General features: G+C 34.5%; 1 protein-coding gene across 4 annotated transcripts in view; it reads right to left on the minus strand.

Moving 5' to 3' along the window:
- Positions 1-18,726, minus strand: part of DENND1B (DENN domain containing 1B) — a 254,427-nt gene that overhangs the window by 135,546 nt on the left and 100,155 nt on the right. For 3 of the 4 annotated variants that reach the window (XM_042925713.1, XM_042925714.1, XM_042925712.1), the window contains exons 4-5: positions 18,031-18,080; positions 15,940-16,059 (exon numbers count right to left, since the gene is read on the minus strand). The exons of the other annotated variant lie outside the window; for it this stretch is intronic. In XM_042925713.1, coding sequence (XP_042781647.1) covers positions 15,940-16,059; positions 18,031-18,080 — 170 coding nt within the window. The remainder of the gene's footprint in view (positions 1-15,939; positions 16,060-18,030; positions 18,081-18,726) is intronic. 4 annotated transcript variants of the gene reach the window in all.

The raw sequence follows: 18,726 nt of genomic DNA on the forward strand, positions 1-18,726 counted from the left end.
AGTGTTGAAGTGCTAGCATCAGCAATCAGACAACAAAAGGAAATCAAAGGCATCAAAACTGGCAAAGATGAAGTCAAGCTTTCACTTTTTGCAGATGACATGATATTATACATGGAAATCTGACAGACTCCACCAAAAGTCTGCTAGAACTGATACATGAATTCATCAAAGTCGCAGGATACAAAATCAATGTACAGAAATCAGTTGCATTCTTAAACACTAATAATGAAGCAACAGAAAGACAAATAAAGAAACTGATCCCATTCACGACTGCACCAAGAACCATAAAATACCTAGGAATAAATCTAACCAAAGATGTGCAAGATCTGTATGCTGAAAACTATAGAAAGCTTATGAAGGTAATTGAAGAAGATATAAAGAAATGGAAAGACATTCCCTGCTCATGGATTGGAAGAATAAATATTGTTAAAAGGTCAATACTACCCAAAGCTATCTACACATTCAATGCAATCCCAATCAAAATTGCACCAGCATTCTTCTCGAAGCTAGAACAAGCAATCCTAAAATTCATATGGAACCACAAAAGGCCCCTAATAGCCAAAGTACTTTTGAAGAAGAAGACCAAAGCAGGAGGCATCACAATCCCAGACTTTAACCTCCACTACAAAGCTGTAATCATCAAGACAGCATGGTATTGGCACAAAAACAGACACACAGACCAATGGAATAGAATAGAAACCCCAGAACTAGACCCACAAAAGTATGGCCAACTAATCTTTGACAAAGCAGGAAAGAATATCCAATGGAAAAAAGACAGTCTCTTTAACAAACAGTGCTGTGAGAACTGGACAGCACCATGCAGAAGAATGAAACTAGACCACTTTCTTACACCATTCACAAAAATAAACTCAAAATGGATAAAGGACCTGAATCTGACACAGGAAACCATCAAAACACTAGAGGAGAAAGCAGGAAAAGACCTCTCTGACCTAAACCGCAGCAATTTCTTACTTGACACATCCCCAAAGGCAAGGGAATTAAAAGCAAAAATGAACTATTGGGATCTCATGAAGATAAAAACTTCCTCACAGCAAAGGAAACAATCAACAAAACTAAAAGGCAACCAACGGAATGGGAAAAGATATTTGCAAATGACATATCGAACAAAGGGCTAGTATCCAAAATGTATAAAGAGCTCACCAAACTCCATACCCAAAAAACAAATAATCCAGTGAAGAAATGGGCAGAAAACATGAATAGACACTTCTCTAAAGAAGACATCCAGATGGCCAACAGGCCCATGAAAAGATGTGCTCAACATCGCTCCTCATCAGGGAAATACAAATCAAAACCACGCTCAGATATCACCTCACGCCAGTCAGAGTGGCCAAAAGGAACAAATCAGGAGACTATAGATGCTGGAGAGGATGTGGAGAAACGGGAACCCTCTTGCACTGTTGGTGGGAATGCAAACTGGTGCAGCCACTCTGGAAAACAGTGTGGAGGTTCCTCAGAAAATTAAAAATAGACCTACCCTATGACCCAGCAGTAGCACTGATAGGCATTTACCCAAGGGATACAGGAGTACTGATGCATAGGGGCACTTGTACCCCAATGTTTATAGCAGCACTCTCAACAATAGCCAAATTATGGAAAGAGCCTAAATGTCCATCAACTGATGAATGAATAAAGAAATTGTGGTTTATATACACAATGGAGTACTACGTGGCAATGAGAAAGAATGAAATCTGGCCCTTTGTAGCAACGTGGATGGAACTGGAGAGTGTGATGCTAAGTGAAATAAGCCATACAGAGAAAGACAGATACCATATGTTTTCACTCTTATGGGATCCTGAGAAACTTAACAGAAACCCATGGGGGAGGGGAAGGAAAAAAAAAAAAAAGAGGTTAGAGTGGGAGAGAGCCAAAGCAGAAGAGACTCTTTTTTTTTTTTTTCAACGTTTTTTATTTTTATTTTTGGGACAGAGAGAGACAGAGCATGAACGGGGGAGGGGCAGAGAGAGAGGGAGACACAGAATCGGAAACAGGCTCCAGGCTCCGAGCCATCAGCCCAGAGCCTGACGCGGGGCTCGAACTCACGGACCGCGAGATCGTGACCTGGCTGAAGTCGGACGCTTAACCGACTGCGCCACCCAGGCGCCCCTTAAATTTTTTTTTTTTTTTTTTTTCAGATGAGACTCTTAAAAACTGAGAACAAACTGAGGGCTGATGGGGGGTGGGAGGGAGGGGAGGGGAGGTGATGGGTATTGAAGAGGTCATCTTTTGGGATGAGCACTGGGTGTTGTATGGAAACCAATTTGACAATAAATTTCATATATTAAAATAAATAAAAAAATAAAAAACAAAATTTAACTTAAAAAAAAGCTTTTAGATACCAAAAACACATATAATCGAAAATTCATTTTAATTCATTTTACTATATACAACTATAATTAACTTTTATGAAAGCAAAATATACTAAGTCCAAAATTCAGTTGTGCACAAAAAATCTGCACTTATTAACAAATTAAGACACTAGTAGATATAAAATCTATTCAAAGCTCTATTTATTAAAATGTATGCTTTTCACATAGAAGAACAGTAAACCACAAAACACCAGTACAGTTAAGTATCAATTAACAAATATTCTTTTTTTTCAAAGAATTACTACAATAGACTACTTTCTAAGAGAAACAGTGTGATGCTCTTACTACATAATTGTATCCTGACAAGAGTTGTGTGTGTGTGTGTGTGTGTGTGTGTATACATTCACACACACACACACACACACACAAACACACACACACTATATATATATATAAAACAAATTTAAAATTTAAAAATCAATGAACAAGGCTTAGAAAAACAACTTTCTATCTGTATTTTTCATATAATGTCTGATTCATTAATGGCTATGAAAGATGCTTTTTCATTCAAGAGTAACCTAAAGTCATAACAGAATAACAGTTAAAATAGTATCTTTATTCAGCAGAATTGTTATAGAGTTCTTTAAAATAATGATTGTAAATACTAACTAATAATATAAAATATGCCTATATTTTAAAATATCTACCAACTTATAGTTAAATGTAGCACATTGAATACATACATTTATCTCTGTGCCCTTTGGAAATGGCACTAAAATGATGAGTAAATGAGTAAAAAGGGTATAAATTAATGAGGACAAGAGAAATGGAGAAAAAAGTAACAGCAACACAGGTGAATGGTTTTGTGAAGACAAAAAGGAAATGAAGAATGATAACTGACTTAGCAAAAGAAAGAACACCAAAATCTAGGTGCCAACAGAAGGGAAAATGACCAGTAGCTAGTATATTTGCACACTTCCCCCCATCCCAGGATCCTGAAACACTGATCCAGGAATCTTTCAAAGAAAAAAACAAAAACAAAAACAAAAAAAAACCTCAGAGGTCCTATTTTCTTGGAATGAAACCCACCACTGCATGGACAAAGTTTTCTAATGCAGTTTAGTGCCTCTATCTTAAATATAAATTAGCAGTCCGACCACCAGACATTTGAGGAAATACAGACATCAATACAAACATAAAAGGAATTCCAAGTAAACACAGACAATACAAACAACAGATGAGAACTCTAAAAAGTTATCACTAATATTCTTAGGAGCTGAATAAAGAACAGAATGCTCTTAGAATGAAATCTAAAAAAGAAGTGAAGAAAATTTTTTAAAAAACAGAAAAAACTCTTAGATGTTCAAAATATGAAATCTGAAATACTTAAAATCAATAGAAAGGTTAGAAAGTAAATCAAAAATATCTCTTAGCAACTAGAATGAAGAGATAATAGGAGAGTAAACATTAAAATACCAGGGCACCAATCATGTACCTGACTCAATCATGTAGTTGACTAACAGTAGTTCCAAAAAGAAAGAAAAGAGGGAAAACAGCAATAAAAATTTCTTTTTTAAAAGTTAACTGGAAAAACTCCTAGATATGAGTGTTCAGAATGAGAGAGCCACTGAGCGAACTGTAAAATCAATGAGCCAAACTAGAATATCACAGTGAAAAATTCCACAACAGGGGACAGAAAGCACCTAAGAATTTCCAAAAAGACAAAACACGTAACATACAAAGGAATTAAATTCAAAATGCCACTGAGCCTCTCAAACAGGCAATTCCAGAAAGTAAGAAGATAATGCCTTCAAAATGCAAGGCAGCTTTCTTCAGAAATGGAGGGGACATCATGGAGTCCTCCCCATCCCACCCCATGTGTTTGCATTCCCAGGGACTTTCTCTCCTAGGATCTGGAATTTAGTTTGACACAGGTCAGAGAGCCAATGAGGAGGGAGCAGGTGGCAAGGCCCAGGGTCTGTGCCACCTGGGGGGGGTGGGGGGGGGGGGCGCGTGTCTATCTCCCTGACTATAGTTCTCTGCCCAGAGAAACTACCAATCACAGGTGGGGCTAGACTGATAACATTTTCAGTCATGCTCAGACTCAGAAATTTACCTCCTTTGCACTATTTTTGGGAGACTACCAAAGGATGGCTTTAACAAACTGAGACAGTGAAGCAAAAAGGAGGAACACCAGGATATAGGACACAAAAAATCTAATCCCACTAAGAACAGTTAAATAGAAGAATAAACTACAAAGGCCTAAAGAACAACCGGTCTACAGCCTTTGGGAAACCTGAAAATCAGAAGTTAGTATAGGTATTCTCAACTTTCTTATTTAAATTATTCAACTCTTTAACTCTAGTGCTCAGATGGCTATTCTACTGTATCTCTCACAAAAGAAGAAAGAAAGAAAAAGATTACTAACACTATTTTTAAATTATCAACTCAATACCATGCAAATTACCACATCATGTTTTCTACACTCTTTATAACTCAAATGAAATAATTTTCATGGAGAACGTCCTTCCACAGCTCCTTGGATACAAGTGCCATTTCTTTCATTTGCAAGCATTTCATATTCATATTTCAACTTTTAATGGCCTGAAGAAAGTGTCACCTCAGGAAAATTTCAATATGTCATGTAGTTCAGATCTGTATGTTCACATAAGATGAGACCTAATCTATTCAAGGAGCATGCTGTTCTGTTTCTATCTTGCTCTCAAGAATTTTTAGATAAAGCAAAATTTATTGATTTTAGATGGTTGCATGCCTACCTGTTAATCCTTATATTGTCATTTCCACCTTACTTAAATAATGTGAAACCATTTTAACCCGAATTCTTCTTTCTTGGTCCATTATAAAAATAAAAATTATAATAAATGTATCATAAGTTATTACAAAATAAGATAATCTTTTTCTAGACAAAATACATTAACGCTCTTTTCATCTTGCATGCTTTTCTTTTTTTTTTAAGTTTTTATTTTAATTCCAGTTAGTTAACATAGAGCATTCTATTAGTTTCAGGTATACGATATAGTTAAGTCACCAGTTCCATACATCACCCTGTGCTCATCACAAGTGCACTCCTTAATCCCCATCACTTATTCAACCCATCACCACCCCACCCTCCCCTCTCATAATATCAGATTGTTCTCCATAATTTGCTTTGTCTCTGTCTCTATTTTTCCCTTGTTTGGTTTCTTAAATTCCACATATAAGTGAAATCATGTGGTATTAGTCTTTCTCTGACTGACTCATTTCACTTAGCATTATATACTCTCTAGCTCCTTCCATGTCATTGTAAATGGCAAGATTTCATCCCTCTTTATGGCTGAATAACATTCCATTATACACATATTTATATTTAAATATGTAATTTATTATTATGTAATATTTATATGACATCTTCTTTATTTGTTAGTCAATTAATGGACACTTGAACTGCTTCCATATCTTGGCTATTGTAAGTAATGCTGCTATAAACACAGGGGTTCATCTATCCCTTTGAATTAGTAGTGTTCTTGCATTCTTTGGGTAAATACCCAGTAGTGCAATTGCTGGATCATAAGGTAGTTTTATTTTTAACTTTTTGAGGAATCCCCATACTGTTTTCCCACCAACAGTGCAAATATGCTTTTCAGTGTTCTGGATTTTTCATCTTTACATTATTAGTTTTCATTGGCTATCTTCCTCTTTCAATTTTCTTTCAAATTGTGGAGATGAACTAAAACCCTACTTTTCATTAGAAGCTAATTTATATAATTTATCTGTAAGATTATTTGACTGTTTTTGAAAATAAAACAAATTGAATTAAATAACTGATTAACATTTAGGTTACTTCTCAAGATTTATCAGATTTGTGTTAGGTATTTTGGTATCTATATAATTACTGCTATTTTTTATGATCTCCAAGAATACTAACTCTTACTGAATTTCATCCTGGTACCAAGCTATGTTTGTTCTTGATACATGACATGCTGGATTTTGTTCTCACGTTCAGTGTCTTAATTATCAAATTCAACACTCAACTTATGTTTACAGCACTGCTAGACACAGTGATGTTTTATAACTACCTCTAATATGATTTCATCTGTAAATCAGGCTAACGCTATTTTTTAAAAAAACACTGCAACAAAGTTTACATTTGGGATATTCTCATAGTCATGTGTAAGGGTCCATCATGCTCTGTTATTTCTGTTTGGGTAACATGACTTATTAGTTCTATGCCCATCTAGAGAATACAGAGCAGAGTCTAAGAATGAGACTCTCTATGTCAAAATAATTGGAAGAACAGGGAATAAAACTTCTTAAGCACTAACTATATGTATGTAAACATGCTACATACTTTGTATGTGTTATCTCCTTTAATTATTAAAATAATGCCATAGTGTATAATTGACGAAACTAAATTAAAGCAAATTATCCAGGGTCACAAAGTTACCAAATGGCAAGACCAGGATTAGAACACTGATCAATCTGACAGCAATACTTGCTCAGGGGTCCACGGTAGATAGCCCATCACCCAGTGCAGGCATGGAGTTTGATAATATATCCAACCTTTGAATAAACAAGTCCAATGAGCAGACATTTTCAGGTAGCTAAATAAACCATGACAAAATATATTTCAGTTTAAACCTAAATCAGTCTATTAATAATTTCTATCTGCTTAAGCAAATTCTATCTTCCAAAACTTGTTTATCTAACTACTGTCCAGAGCCTTTTAAATTACATTTTGTTCATATAGACAAATATCTCAGCAGATAAAGATCTGTTTAATTCTTTCATCTAGCATATTGGCAATTCCTTCCAATTATAAATTTTAAAAATTTTGAAAATTTTGAAAGGACATGGCCTACAACATGGAACAACATCCCTCTCAAAGTAATGTAAGTCTACTTACCAACAATCTAAGTATGATGTTTTAACCAATAGGAGGACTTATAACTTCAATCTCTATTGTGTAGTCAATATCTTTTTCTGTATATAATTTGTTCACAGGAGATAGAGAAACAGACTTGAATTTCTACAGCACTTCCTGATACACCAGTTGTCGCCATCTAAAGCACGGTGATTAGTTACACATAACATGCACTTGTGAACTGTACTGATTCTTGGTGATAATTATAGCTCCTTTTTAAAGACTAAATATCATTCACATTTTAATAAAAACATCACACATCAAAGTGGAGCTATTCTACAACCAGTCATGCTCCTAGAAACATCAGGGAAGCTTGGGCATTTTCTGTTGCTAATAAACAATAGCATCTAGAGTAGAGGATACAGACTGGCGACCTGCAGACTAACCATCTCCAGCCCAATGGGCATATTTTGTGTGATCAACCCACCCTTGTTGTTTAAATAAGTTGCCACCTTCTAAACCTGAGATAATTCACTTAAAAATCTGGACTTCTTGCTCCTCTTAGAAATCAAAAGAACTGGCAATACCAGGCACGCATTTTTCACTCTGTAACAAGTACCTAGAGCTGTGTAATGACTCCAGTCTTTGGATGTGGTGTGTGCTATTTGGATCACCACACTAATCCCGACTTCTAATTGTCAGACACTTAACCTGTGTATCTCATTTGAATCCCGTTCCTGGTCCCGGTAGGTAACTGAATTCACGATCCTTGTTATGAAGCAACTACTCAACAGGAAGTCCTGCTCATTCTTTCATATGACAAAGAAAATGCTCTGGAGTACACAAAGTCATCAGTAATTCAAATATTTTAACAGGATTCCATTGCAAACTTTACAGACAAAATGTGTATAGTAAAAATAACACATATATTATAAAAGTTACAAACTTATAAAACATTGTAAATTATATAAGCTTAAGATGCTGGGTAAGAAATGTTATTCTCATGTTTTTTACTTTTGTGGCTTTTAAGATAATTTTCAAACAATACATGTTGAAAGCCATTTCTAACTAATATACAAGCCCTTAAACTGATGAATTGTAAGTTAAAATATTTTTTCACTAAATGTTATAGTCCCAAAGACAGTCAAAATCTGCTTTCTTACAACCAACCACAAAAATCCTAGAAAGCTAAAAAAATGTACTCAACACACTATAACGACAATATTTTACTTGAGTCTTATAAAACCAAAAATGTAATTTCTCTAACAAAGAATAACTGTGACTCTCATAGTCTTGCAAACATATATAAATGTAAAATAAATACATTTAGACCAATTATTTGCTTAAAAGGCAAGAGATTCTTCAAGTTTAGTCATGAGATTTTCTTATTTATTTATTTTTTGTGAAGACATAAGGCAAAACACAGTAAATATAAAGTCATGAATCCATTTTGTGGCAGTAAGAAGACTTCCCCCACACTTGTGCTTCCACTATAGAGCTGATAAAACTTTTACATCCAAAAGTCAAAGGTTAAATAAAGGAAAGGAAATGTTTTTTGTCAAATAGTCAGGTAACCACTAACAGTCTAAGTGATCAGCAGGAACCTAACTTAGAGTAATCAAATAAAACTAAGGAAACTGCCTTTCCGTAGAAAAACGTCTCATGTCTAGAGGCTGTTTTTCTGTCTGGAAAATTGACACAAAATGTGTAAAATTGAAACATTCTGCTTCTCAGGGATTTGCCCAGAGGAAGAGTGTGAAAGCTTCAAGTTTGGTATGAGTTAAAGTGCAGGGGGAGGCACAGGAGGGGACTACAAAGGCCCTAAACACTAAACATCAATCTGTCTTCCTTATTAGGGCATTTCATTTTGAACCCTTGGCAACACTTTTATCGTTCTAAAATTATGTTAATCAAATTAGGGGGAGAAAAAGTTATTTCTTGCATTTTTGTTAGCATGTGAAAGCAATTCTAAATACAAACAACGGCAAGATTTAAATTAGTAATATCTCAGAACATTTTGGAAATCTTGTTAAGCTAGGATAGATATGCCATAGAAAGAGCTAAAGTATACAACCATGGCTGAAAATTCAAAAGTAAACATCAACTTTTATACTTGATTTTACTTCATAATAAAAATCTTAACCACCTTTAAATGTATTTCATCCTCATTATGACTATCTTTAAGGACCTAAAATATTTTAAACTGTTAAATATCAACAAACTCAAGAGACATTTATATTTTTCTTTTAAAATTTAGATCGTTAAAATACAACCACTAGAAGGCAATACAAATGAAAAGATTTTTTTGTGAATATATATTTAATCACAATAGAGAAAATTTAAAGTGTTTAGCAGAATATTACAAAGACAACAGGAAAAATATTAATTTCTATCTAAGGATATTAAATCATTTAATATTGAGAATAACCCCTAAATAATAAAACCAGTATTATCTCACAGAGGAACACCTAAGAATGGTGTATGTTTCAATATAAATGGCTGATTTTGCACAACAGGTTCACGGACAAGGTATGAAAAGTTTTCATATTTGAAAGTCATAATATATTCCAGGTAAAGATACATGTAACTAAAAATTTAGAGAACTATAATCAGAAAGGAAATCATCTTTGTGTTAAATCTCAACTTTTAAGGAAAGAAAAAACTGTCGATTGACCATGTGCAAACCTCTTAGCACTTACAGGGGATACTGTGAAAGCCACTGCAACTTTCCCAATTTATAAACTGCTGTACTTGCATGCATTCATTTTAAAAATTTTGACTAAAGACTAAGTTCATTATTTAGTTTGCTATCTGACAGGAAGATTTGTAAATGTATTTTAACAAGTCTTACAGAAATGAGGCAAGAATGAAATACAAAAATTTAAGTAAGTGTTGCACATACAAGTGCCTTTATTTTCTTTTTTTACACTTCTCTGGATCTTCCTCATTTTCCCTAGTAAAATATATTATTTTTGTTATCAGAAAAACATGGTTAAAGACATATATGTCTGTCTCTTGCTTATGCAAGTATTTTGTCATATTTCTAAAATTTTAGCCCTGTTAAAGGCTAAACTCTAAGAAGCCTTAGAACTAAGGTGGGATTCTAAGAAAACTAGGACACTCCCACAAAACAGAATCAAACATTACTCCCAAGTTAAAACTCAGAATACCAGCATAGGTGATTCTCTCATACAACCCTGAAAGCACCACGTTCCATAATTTAAAACAAAACAAAAACAACAACAACAAAAAAACCCCCACACATACAAAAAAACCTGGTCTTCAGATGAATAGGCCTGATCGCCCTAACTAATCCTGTGAATAGTTTATTAGATAATTCTACCTTCCTTCCCCACTCACCTCAGAAAATTACTAAATTCTAAGTCTTGGTTTCATATTGAAACAAACAAACGTTCTTCTACATCTTAAGGATACAACGAAATTAAATGAGCAGTGTTGGAAGGGAAACAAATAGGAAATAAATTATAGACATAGCAGCATTTCTCCAACCACCTCGTAATTGAAATTATAGAAAAACACTAATCTCAGGTTCCGTGATGGGGATGGGAAAGTCATTTCACAAGCCATATTTTTTTCTCTTCCAAAGGTCATTCTTTCACACACTGTGACTCCAAATTTCAAAAGCAAGGGCACAGAATGAAACGACCCTTTCCATTCTTAATTGTGCTATACCACAATGATCAAGTGACTCCCTTTGAAGGGCCTTTAATAAAACACACTAGTAAAATAATCTCTTATCTTGCAAAGAGACTACATATTTTAACTGACAAAAGATGATCTGGTTAAGTTCCTACTGATTTTCATATGCTATTTATAGTTCTAATATCTAGATTTTAGAACAAGGAAAAGCTGGTTAAAATGCCTCATTCATCACACAAAAAAATGGATAAATGCTGAAATGTGGAAAGTAAAACAAAATTAGAGATCTATCCTTCTATGTCTTTTTTATAAATATATACAATGATATGTTAATATATGCTCTTTCTCATTGTTAACTACTTCTTAAAATACATGAATTTATATACACATATAAATTGTTCTTTAATAATATAAGAACGTACCATGAAAGAAACTTTTCATTTCACAATATATCATAAACATTTCTCTGAGTCAGAATCTGTATGTATATATAATTTTCCCTAATAGATAAATAATATTCCATCCTGTCATTTATACATTAATTTAATTATTCAACAAATAACTATTAAGAATTCACTATGTGCCAGGCACTATTGTAGGCACTGGGAGAGTAACACATCAGTGAAAAACACAGAGAACATTCTAGCAGGTAAGGGGGGGTTGGTCACCAGGGGAGACTGGGGAATGTACCATAACATACTTAATCGACTCCTACTGAGGGACATTTATGTCCCATTTTTTTGCTTATAAACCATGCTGTAGTAACTTTGCTCACACTTTACTGATGACTACGGGCAATATTCCTGAGATTTAAAATTGTGGACCTATAATTAAGTTAAGGAGCATGAGATTTTACAAATCTGATAGGTATTATTAAATTGAGGTTATGTCATTTTATAGTCCCATAAACAGTACATGACATGTCTGTTTCCCCTCATGTTGTTTTTTTTATTCCACTTCTGTCAATCTTAATGTGCTCAGTTCTTTCACCTTCAGCAAGGCCGAGCATCATTCATAGGTGTATATGCTATTTAAATTTCCTGTGTGAATATGTTATTCAGATACTTTACTTATTCTTTTTTTGGGGGGGGGGGGGGTGGTAAAGTCATATAAGGTTTTTCTTTAATTTTTTTAAATTTTTTTAAAATTTACATCCCTAGTTAGCATGTAGTGAAACAATGATTTCAGGAGTAGATTCCTTAGGGCCCCTTACCCATTTAGCCCATCCCCCCTCCCACAACCCCTCAAGCAACCCTCAGTTTGTTCTCCATATTTATGAGTCTCTTCTGTCTTGTCCCCCTCCCTGTTTTTATATTATTTTTGTTTCCCTTCCCTTATGTTCATCTGTTTTGTCTCTTAAAGTCCTCATATGAGTGAAGTCATATGATTTTTGTCTTTCTCTGACTGACTAATTTCACTTAGCATAATGCCCTCCAGTTCCATCCATGTAGTTGCAAACGACAAGATTTCATTCTTTTTGATCGCCAAGTAATACTCCATTGTATGTATTATATGTGTATATATACACATATACATATATACCACATCTTTATCCATTCATCCATCAATGAACATTTGGGCTCTTTCCATACTTTGGCTCTTGTTGATAGTGCTGCTATAAACATGAGAGTGCACGTGTCCCTTCGAACAGCACATCTGTATTCCTTGGATAAATGCCTAGTAGTGGCAATTGCTGGGTCGTAGGGTAGTTCTATTTCTAGTTTTTTGAGGATTTACTTATTCTTCTATTGGGCTCTGTGTCATTAACTTGTAGGTATTTATTATGTATCATGGCTATTAACTCTGTTACAGTGATTGTAAACATATTCTTATCACTTCATTATTGTTTTTTTGGTTTGGGTTTTTTTTTTTTAAGTAGGCTTCACGCTCAGTGCAGAGCCCAAAGCAGGGCTTGAACTCATGACCCTGAAATCAAGACCTGAGCTGAGATCAAGAGTCAGATGCTTAAACAACTGAGCCACCCAGGTGCCACTCATTATTGGTATTTTTAATTCCCTTATTATTGTTGTCATCTAACAAAAGCTTCCATCATCATACAAAGATGCCAATCTTTTTGGCCTCAAGATTCAATAGTAGGGATGGATATAAAAGCACTCATAACTACAGTAATTTTTAAAAACCAACAATATTTTCTTCTAGTACATTTAAAGTTTTATCCTTCCTTTCAATAATTATAAAGTTAAATCTAAACTGGGGGGAGACCTGGTCTAATTCATAGGCAAACCAGGACCCAGAACACCATTATTCTCCTTACTATAGCATTTAAGAGATTTGTTAAAATTATTTTCAAAGACATACATTAATTACTATTAAGCTATTTTAATAGCTTAAAATAGGTATTTACCTATAATAATTTTTAATGTTTATTTATTTTTGAGAGAGAAAGAGAGACAGAGACAGAGCACAAGTGGGGAAGGGGTCAAGAGAGAAGGAGACAGAGAATCTGAAGTAGCTCCAGGCTCTGAGCTGTCAGCACAGAGCCCGACGCAGGGCTGGAACCCACGAGCCATGAGATCATGACCTGAGCTAAAGTTGGACACTCAACCAACTGAGCCACCCAGGCGCCCCAACAACTTTCTGAATACACTGCTGAATTCCACTAAGTTTTAATTCTTTTTCACTATTAAAAGTAAATAGCTCTCTAATTTACTGGCTATTCTCTAATCTGGCTATTCTCAACAGAGCACATTGCCTTTTAGGACAAAGATTCTGTTATGCCATTAAAATCTTGAGATGGCAGTCTTTTTTAAATTGCCTAGGAAAAACTAAGCTGGAGAATAGAAACTTGTCAATTAAAGACTCTCCCCTATTTTTTTTTTCATAAAGCCTTGATACCTATTTCTTATCTACCAGAAAGCACTGTCACATGACAAAAATAAATGAACAGATACAGATGAAAAAGGAATATTTTTTAAACATAAAATAACCCAGTAATGCAGATTGTGAAAGGTTTTCTTTATTGGCATGTATGATTTTACTCTTTCATTAAATGTATGTAATATAACTTTATTTTCTGCGGGTCAAACTATTCCTAATCCAAAAAGTACTACAACACTCAGATGTTCTTCTACATATACAAGTTTGACAACAATAACTCGATTACTGTAACTTTTTTAGAATCTGCTTTCTCCAAATTAATGACCCCTGGTTTGGAGACATGAACACTATACCAGTCATTCACGAATTTAACAAATAGCTATAGTGCTTTTTTGTGTAAATATTCTGAAGTGATATTGGCTTTCCTAAACTTAAGCAGATATTTCCAAGAATGTTTATTCTATAAGCACATTTGTAGGGACTATTCTGAATATCTAAGAACGGTTTGCTAATTATGAATAGGTTCAGTGTATTCAAAATATTTTAACAGTTCAACACGAAGACAAAGGTTCATAATCTTTAATTATCCATATCAGGAACTCATTTCAGAGGCAATGCGGTAAGTTGTAAAAATGCAGGTTCAAATATTACAGAAAAATGATGTCTGTAATTTACTCTCAAGTGGGTCAGCAAAAACAACCCTAAGAGAAAGAGAGAGAAAAAGAATTTGCTTGTGGGTGTATGTGTACTGACAGGGACGTAGAGGAAGGAGAGAGAGAAGCATGTTAACAATTGTGAATCTGGTTGATGTATATACAAGAGTTCACTGTAGTATTCTTGAAACTCTTTTGTAAATTTGACATTTTAACGAAAAATCTTAAGATTGACAGAGAAAAATTAGAAGGACATACAGCTTTTGGTCTTTCTCTGACAGGACAAACCTGTCTTGGACAGAGTAGATAAGGTTATACCCCCCTTTTGAAACTTCAGCATGAAACACAATGATAAAAGGAGCTTTCCCAACCCATTTTCCACACTGTCACCCCCACTCTCAATGCACAACCAACCAGCTTTAAATTGTAAGAATCGCAACCTCTAGTTTGAAGCATAATACTCGTCCAGATAAAACATAATTACTTGTAAAACAGTTAAGCATTTACTTTCAAATAAAGATTGAAGAAAATTCTCCAACTCTAACAAATGTTCTGAGTGAATTTAGAACCTAAAGCACAAAGAATGCTATGAATGTAGCTAAACAGCAAACGAACATCAAATTTACACCAGAGCTTTCTTTGCAATATTTTACTATTAAATGTTATTTCTTTTCCTACAAGCATTTCTATAGAATCTAGCTTGACCAAAATCCATATTATAACCACAGTATAGAATCTTATTTTTGTGGAATACATCTGGATTTCAGATTCATCAAGACATACTAAAGGGAAGCTAATTTTTAGGTCCCTTCCTTGTCAACAGCCAGCATCTCAAAACCCCAGGTCTACCAAAAGGAGACACATTCTTAACTACATATTGAGGCAAGCAGATGATGTAAGCAACTGAAGCAGGACAGGCAGGACTGGTGACAAACTAGCAAACTCATGGCACAACTACAAACCTGCTGCTTAGTTCCAGCTTATTGCTGCTGCTGGGAAGTGCAAGACCAGAATTAGCAGTCATTCCCATTTGGCAAAAGAAATCAGAAACTTGAATTTTCGGCAAAATTTTACTACAATGTATAAAGTTAGAAACATCTTCAAAATGTTTAAAACATCACAGGACCAATAAAACATCTCTGAACATTTCTGACCCAGAATCACCAGTTTATAACCGTTGCCCTAAAGCAGTAACTTAACTTTCAAAAATACAAGTTCTGGATCAGTGGTAGAAAAGAGCATGCATTACTGTCATTGCCTTTTTTTGCATCTTATTTCACAGATGACATATATATTATTTGAACTCACATCTAAATATTTAATTTTCCAAAACACAAACCCACAAAAACTAATCGCAAAAGAGTGAATTCTTCCAAAAAAATTTTACTGTTACTGGTAAATCTTTAAGCCTAACTGATACTATATATAGAAAATAAAATTATTTTTCAACTTACTTAGATCTAGAGAAAACATATAAGCAAAAAAATATTATACACATTATTTTTAAGCATCCTAAGCACAACAAAGTACCAAAGAAAGGCACCGTTAATGATTAATACATCCAGTTTTGGTTTGTTTTGGTTTTACTACAAATACTCACCTAAGAATGCACAAGCAAATTTTGCCTCCTGATGTGAGTCTGCAGAATCCAAATCTCTGTTTACTTTCAATGTCTGTCAGTACAAAGGTAAAGTGCTGTCCAACTTGATTCTGGGATACTCTAAAACACAGCAATATTATAAAACTTTAATGTGTCTTTTGCGTGAGAATTTTCTTAAAGAAAAACAAAACAAGAATATATTTACATGAGGCACTGGTTTCACCTTCCCAATCAGTTGGTTCTCAAATCTAGAACTAGGTTCTAAAACTAAAATGAGTGTGAAATGTGTAAACGAAATCATGAGCTGAATATCACAGTAAGTTGTAACATCTTACAGGCTGAGCAATTAAACATATACAGACTCACCCCTTAGTAGGGAATCATAAGGTATTTCACCGTAAGCTGGCACATGCCTGAAAGTACTTACAAAATATTTCAAAAATCTGAAAATACTCTTACTGAGACCATGGAAGTGAGAACCAAGACACGATGACTGATTCTGCTCAACTCCTGCCTCTATTTTCATGATTTTATTTTAAAATTGCTTAGACAGCAAATCAGGTTGCTTTAGAATCCAATGGCAGCCCCTACCAACTCTGTTTAATTGCTTCTTCTGCTGACATTCTCACCCAGTAAAGTACCATAAAAATTACTATTGGCATTTTTTTTAGCATTCTCTTCTAGAGCTATCCATACACTGAGTAGATTTCCAAGTGCAAAACAAGAGTGCAATTTCTACAGAAAAAGCTTACTATGAAGAATTTAAGTGAACTGTGACCTGAGTATCAGGCTATCACACATACTCTGTGTCACACTGCAGTGTAAGGTGCAATGTAAATTATTACACTGAATCTTTATCAGCATTTGAACTATAGAAATACATTTCCTGTTACTGACTATAATCTTGCCCTTAGACAACCATAACTGAACATCTGCTTCCTTGTCCCAAGGTAAGATATCCATCGCACCGAAAATTTGGGTTTTGAAACAGCCACAGGAATTAGGTAAAAAGAAGTAAGTTACTTTACTACTATAGCCTGCCAATACTACAAATTGCCTTCAATTGTCAGGAAATCCTGTATTTCAAGTGCTGCACATTTACCAAACACACTTTGAAGTGGACGGTTTTGAAAACAATTTCACAAACTTCAAAAACAACCTCTAGTGCCTGCTGTGCCCTCTAGTGCTCAATGTTCACAATATACTTTCGAGAGCTTTTCTTCGTTTATTTTATCTTTGCTATTAGTTTGAAAATTGCAAGCTTAACAAGCACAATTTACTCTCCAGAAAGGAGGTAAAACAAGCGGTATCGATACTTATTAGTATCAATTAGCCCATCATTCACAACGCATGATCTTAAATATTGTAAATTTCAGATTTTTACTCATCTTTACTTCAGCAAAATATTTTCTGAAAATAAATTTTCCTTTAAAACCCCCCATATCATACTGTTAAAAAAACTGATAATAGGGTGTGAAAATCACGTGAGAAACAAGTGACCCATTTTTACACTCAAAGGCCCATATATTCTGTGAAATTCCAACTACACACAGGTAATACTCTATTCATTCAGTATTTGTTCAGTAAAATACAAACATAATGAGATTTTCAAAACTGCTGGGAGGGTTTCCCTGCAGCCTTCCATAATATTGCACTATTTCTATACAGCTATTCTTGGGAGACAACTAGTCATGGGTTTTACAATATCACACAGATGGTCTTTTCAATTAGGGTGAAGTGAGATAGAAACCAGGATATATACATCTCATTTTAAAAGACACAATTCTAAGGCTCTGATTAAGGACATAGTGATATTTTTTTTCTGCAGGTGCTTACAATATGTACCTGAAGAACAAAAGGAAGAAATGGATCCTTAAGACTCCTAACTGGCCACAGTGGAGAAAACAAAAGATATAGTGATGTAAAAAGGCTACTTCTCTCCAAATACTATTTAATTTTTGTGTTGTTGTTAGAAGCGGTGAAGAGAAAGACATTTCTTTTTACTAAAAAACACATGTCATCATTTTAAAGTGCTCACTAAGATGAGTTGAAGTTACTTTGAATGATGGCTTATATACCCTTATACCGTACCTTTCAATGTCAAAGGGGAAACAGAACTTGGGCACACTCTGTAGTACTTCCTGCAAATGCAAATTAAAAAAAAAAAAAGCTTTAGAATATTTTAAAAGATGCAGTTAAAACTTTTCTTGAGACATTTTCTAGGGAGGAAAAAAGTTTGTTTTTTTTTTTCCTTAGGAAAAATAGCACAGGTTCCTAGACTAAAATAATTGATTATTAAAAAGGAATTAAGTTGGTGCTTTGGCAGATTGCACTGACAATGCCACGGAAGCCCCAGGAGGGAAAGGCCTGGCCTGAAGGGTATTAACACCCTTCACATCCCCGCTGGGATTCCCTTCAACAAGGCCATATGGATTTTACAAGAAGCACCGCACCATATGGGTAAGCTACGTCTGCTGCTACTTGTACCACAGACTAGCCACAGGGACTTCTGACAGATCCTGGCTCAAAAATATAAATGTTGTTTCAATTAAAATGCAGGCAGAGAAAAGGGAATGAAGTTGGCAGCAGAATGAATTACTGAGAGGTAAAACAACGCTACATGTCCCATAGTAAAATGGTTAAAAAAAAAATAAAAAGACATTCTATGGCTAAAGAAACACATGTATATGTTTCTCTCAGTAAATTCAACAAGAGTAACATCAAGTTTATCTCAAATAACATTCTTTAAAAAAATGCGTATCTAAAAATAAGCCTTTACATTTAAAA

Source organism: Panthera leo, chromosome F3, assembly GCF_018350215.1.
Source record: "Panthera leo isolate Ple1 chromosome F3, P.leo_Ple1_pat1.1, whole genome shotgun sequence".
NCBI lineage: Eukaryota > Metazoa > Chordata > Mammalia > Carnivora > Felidae > Panthera > Panthera leo.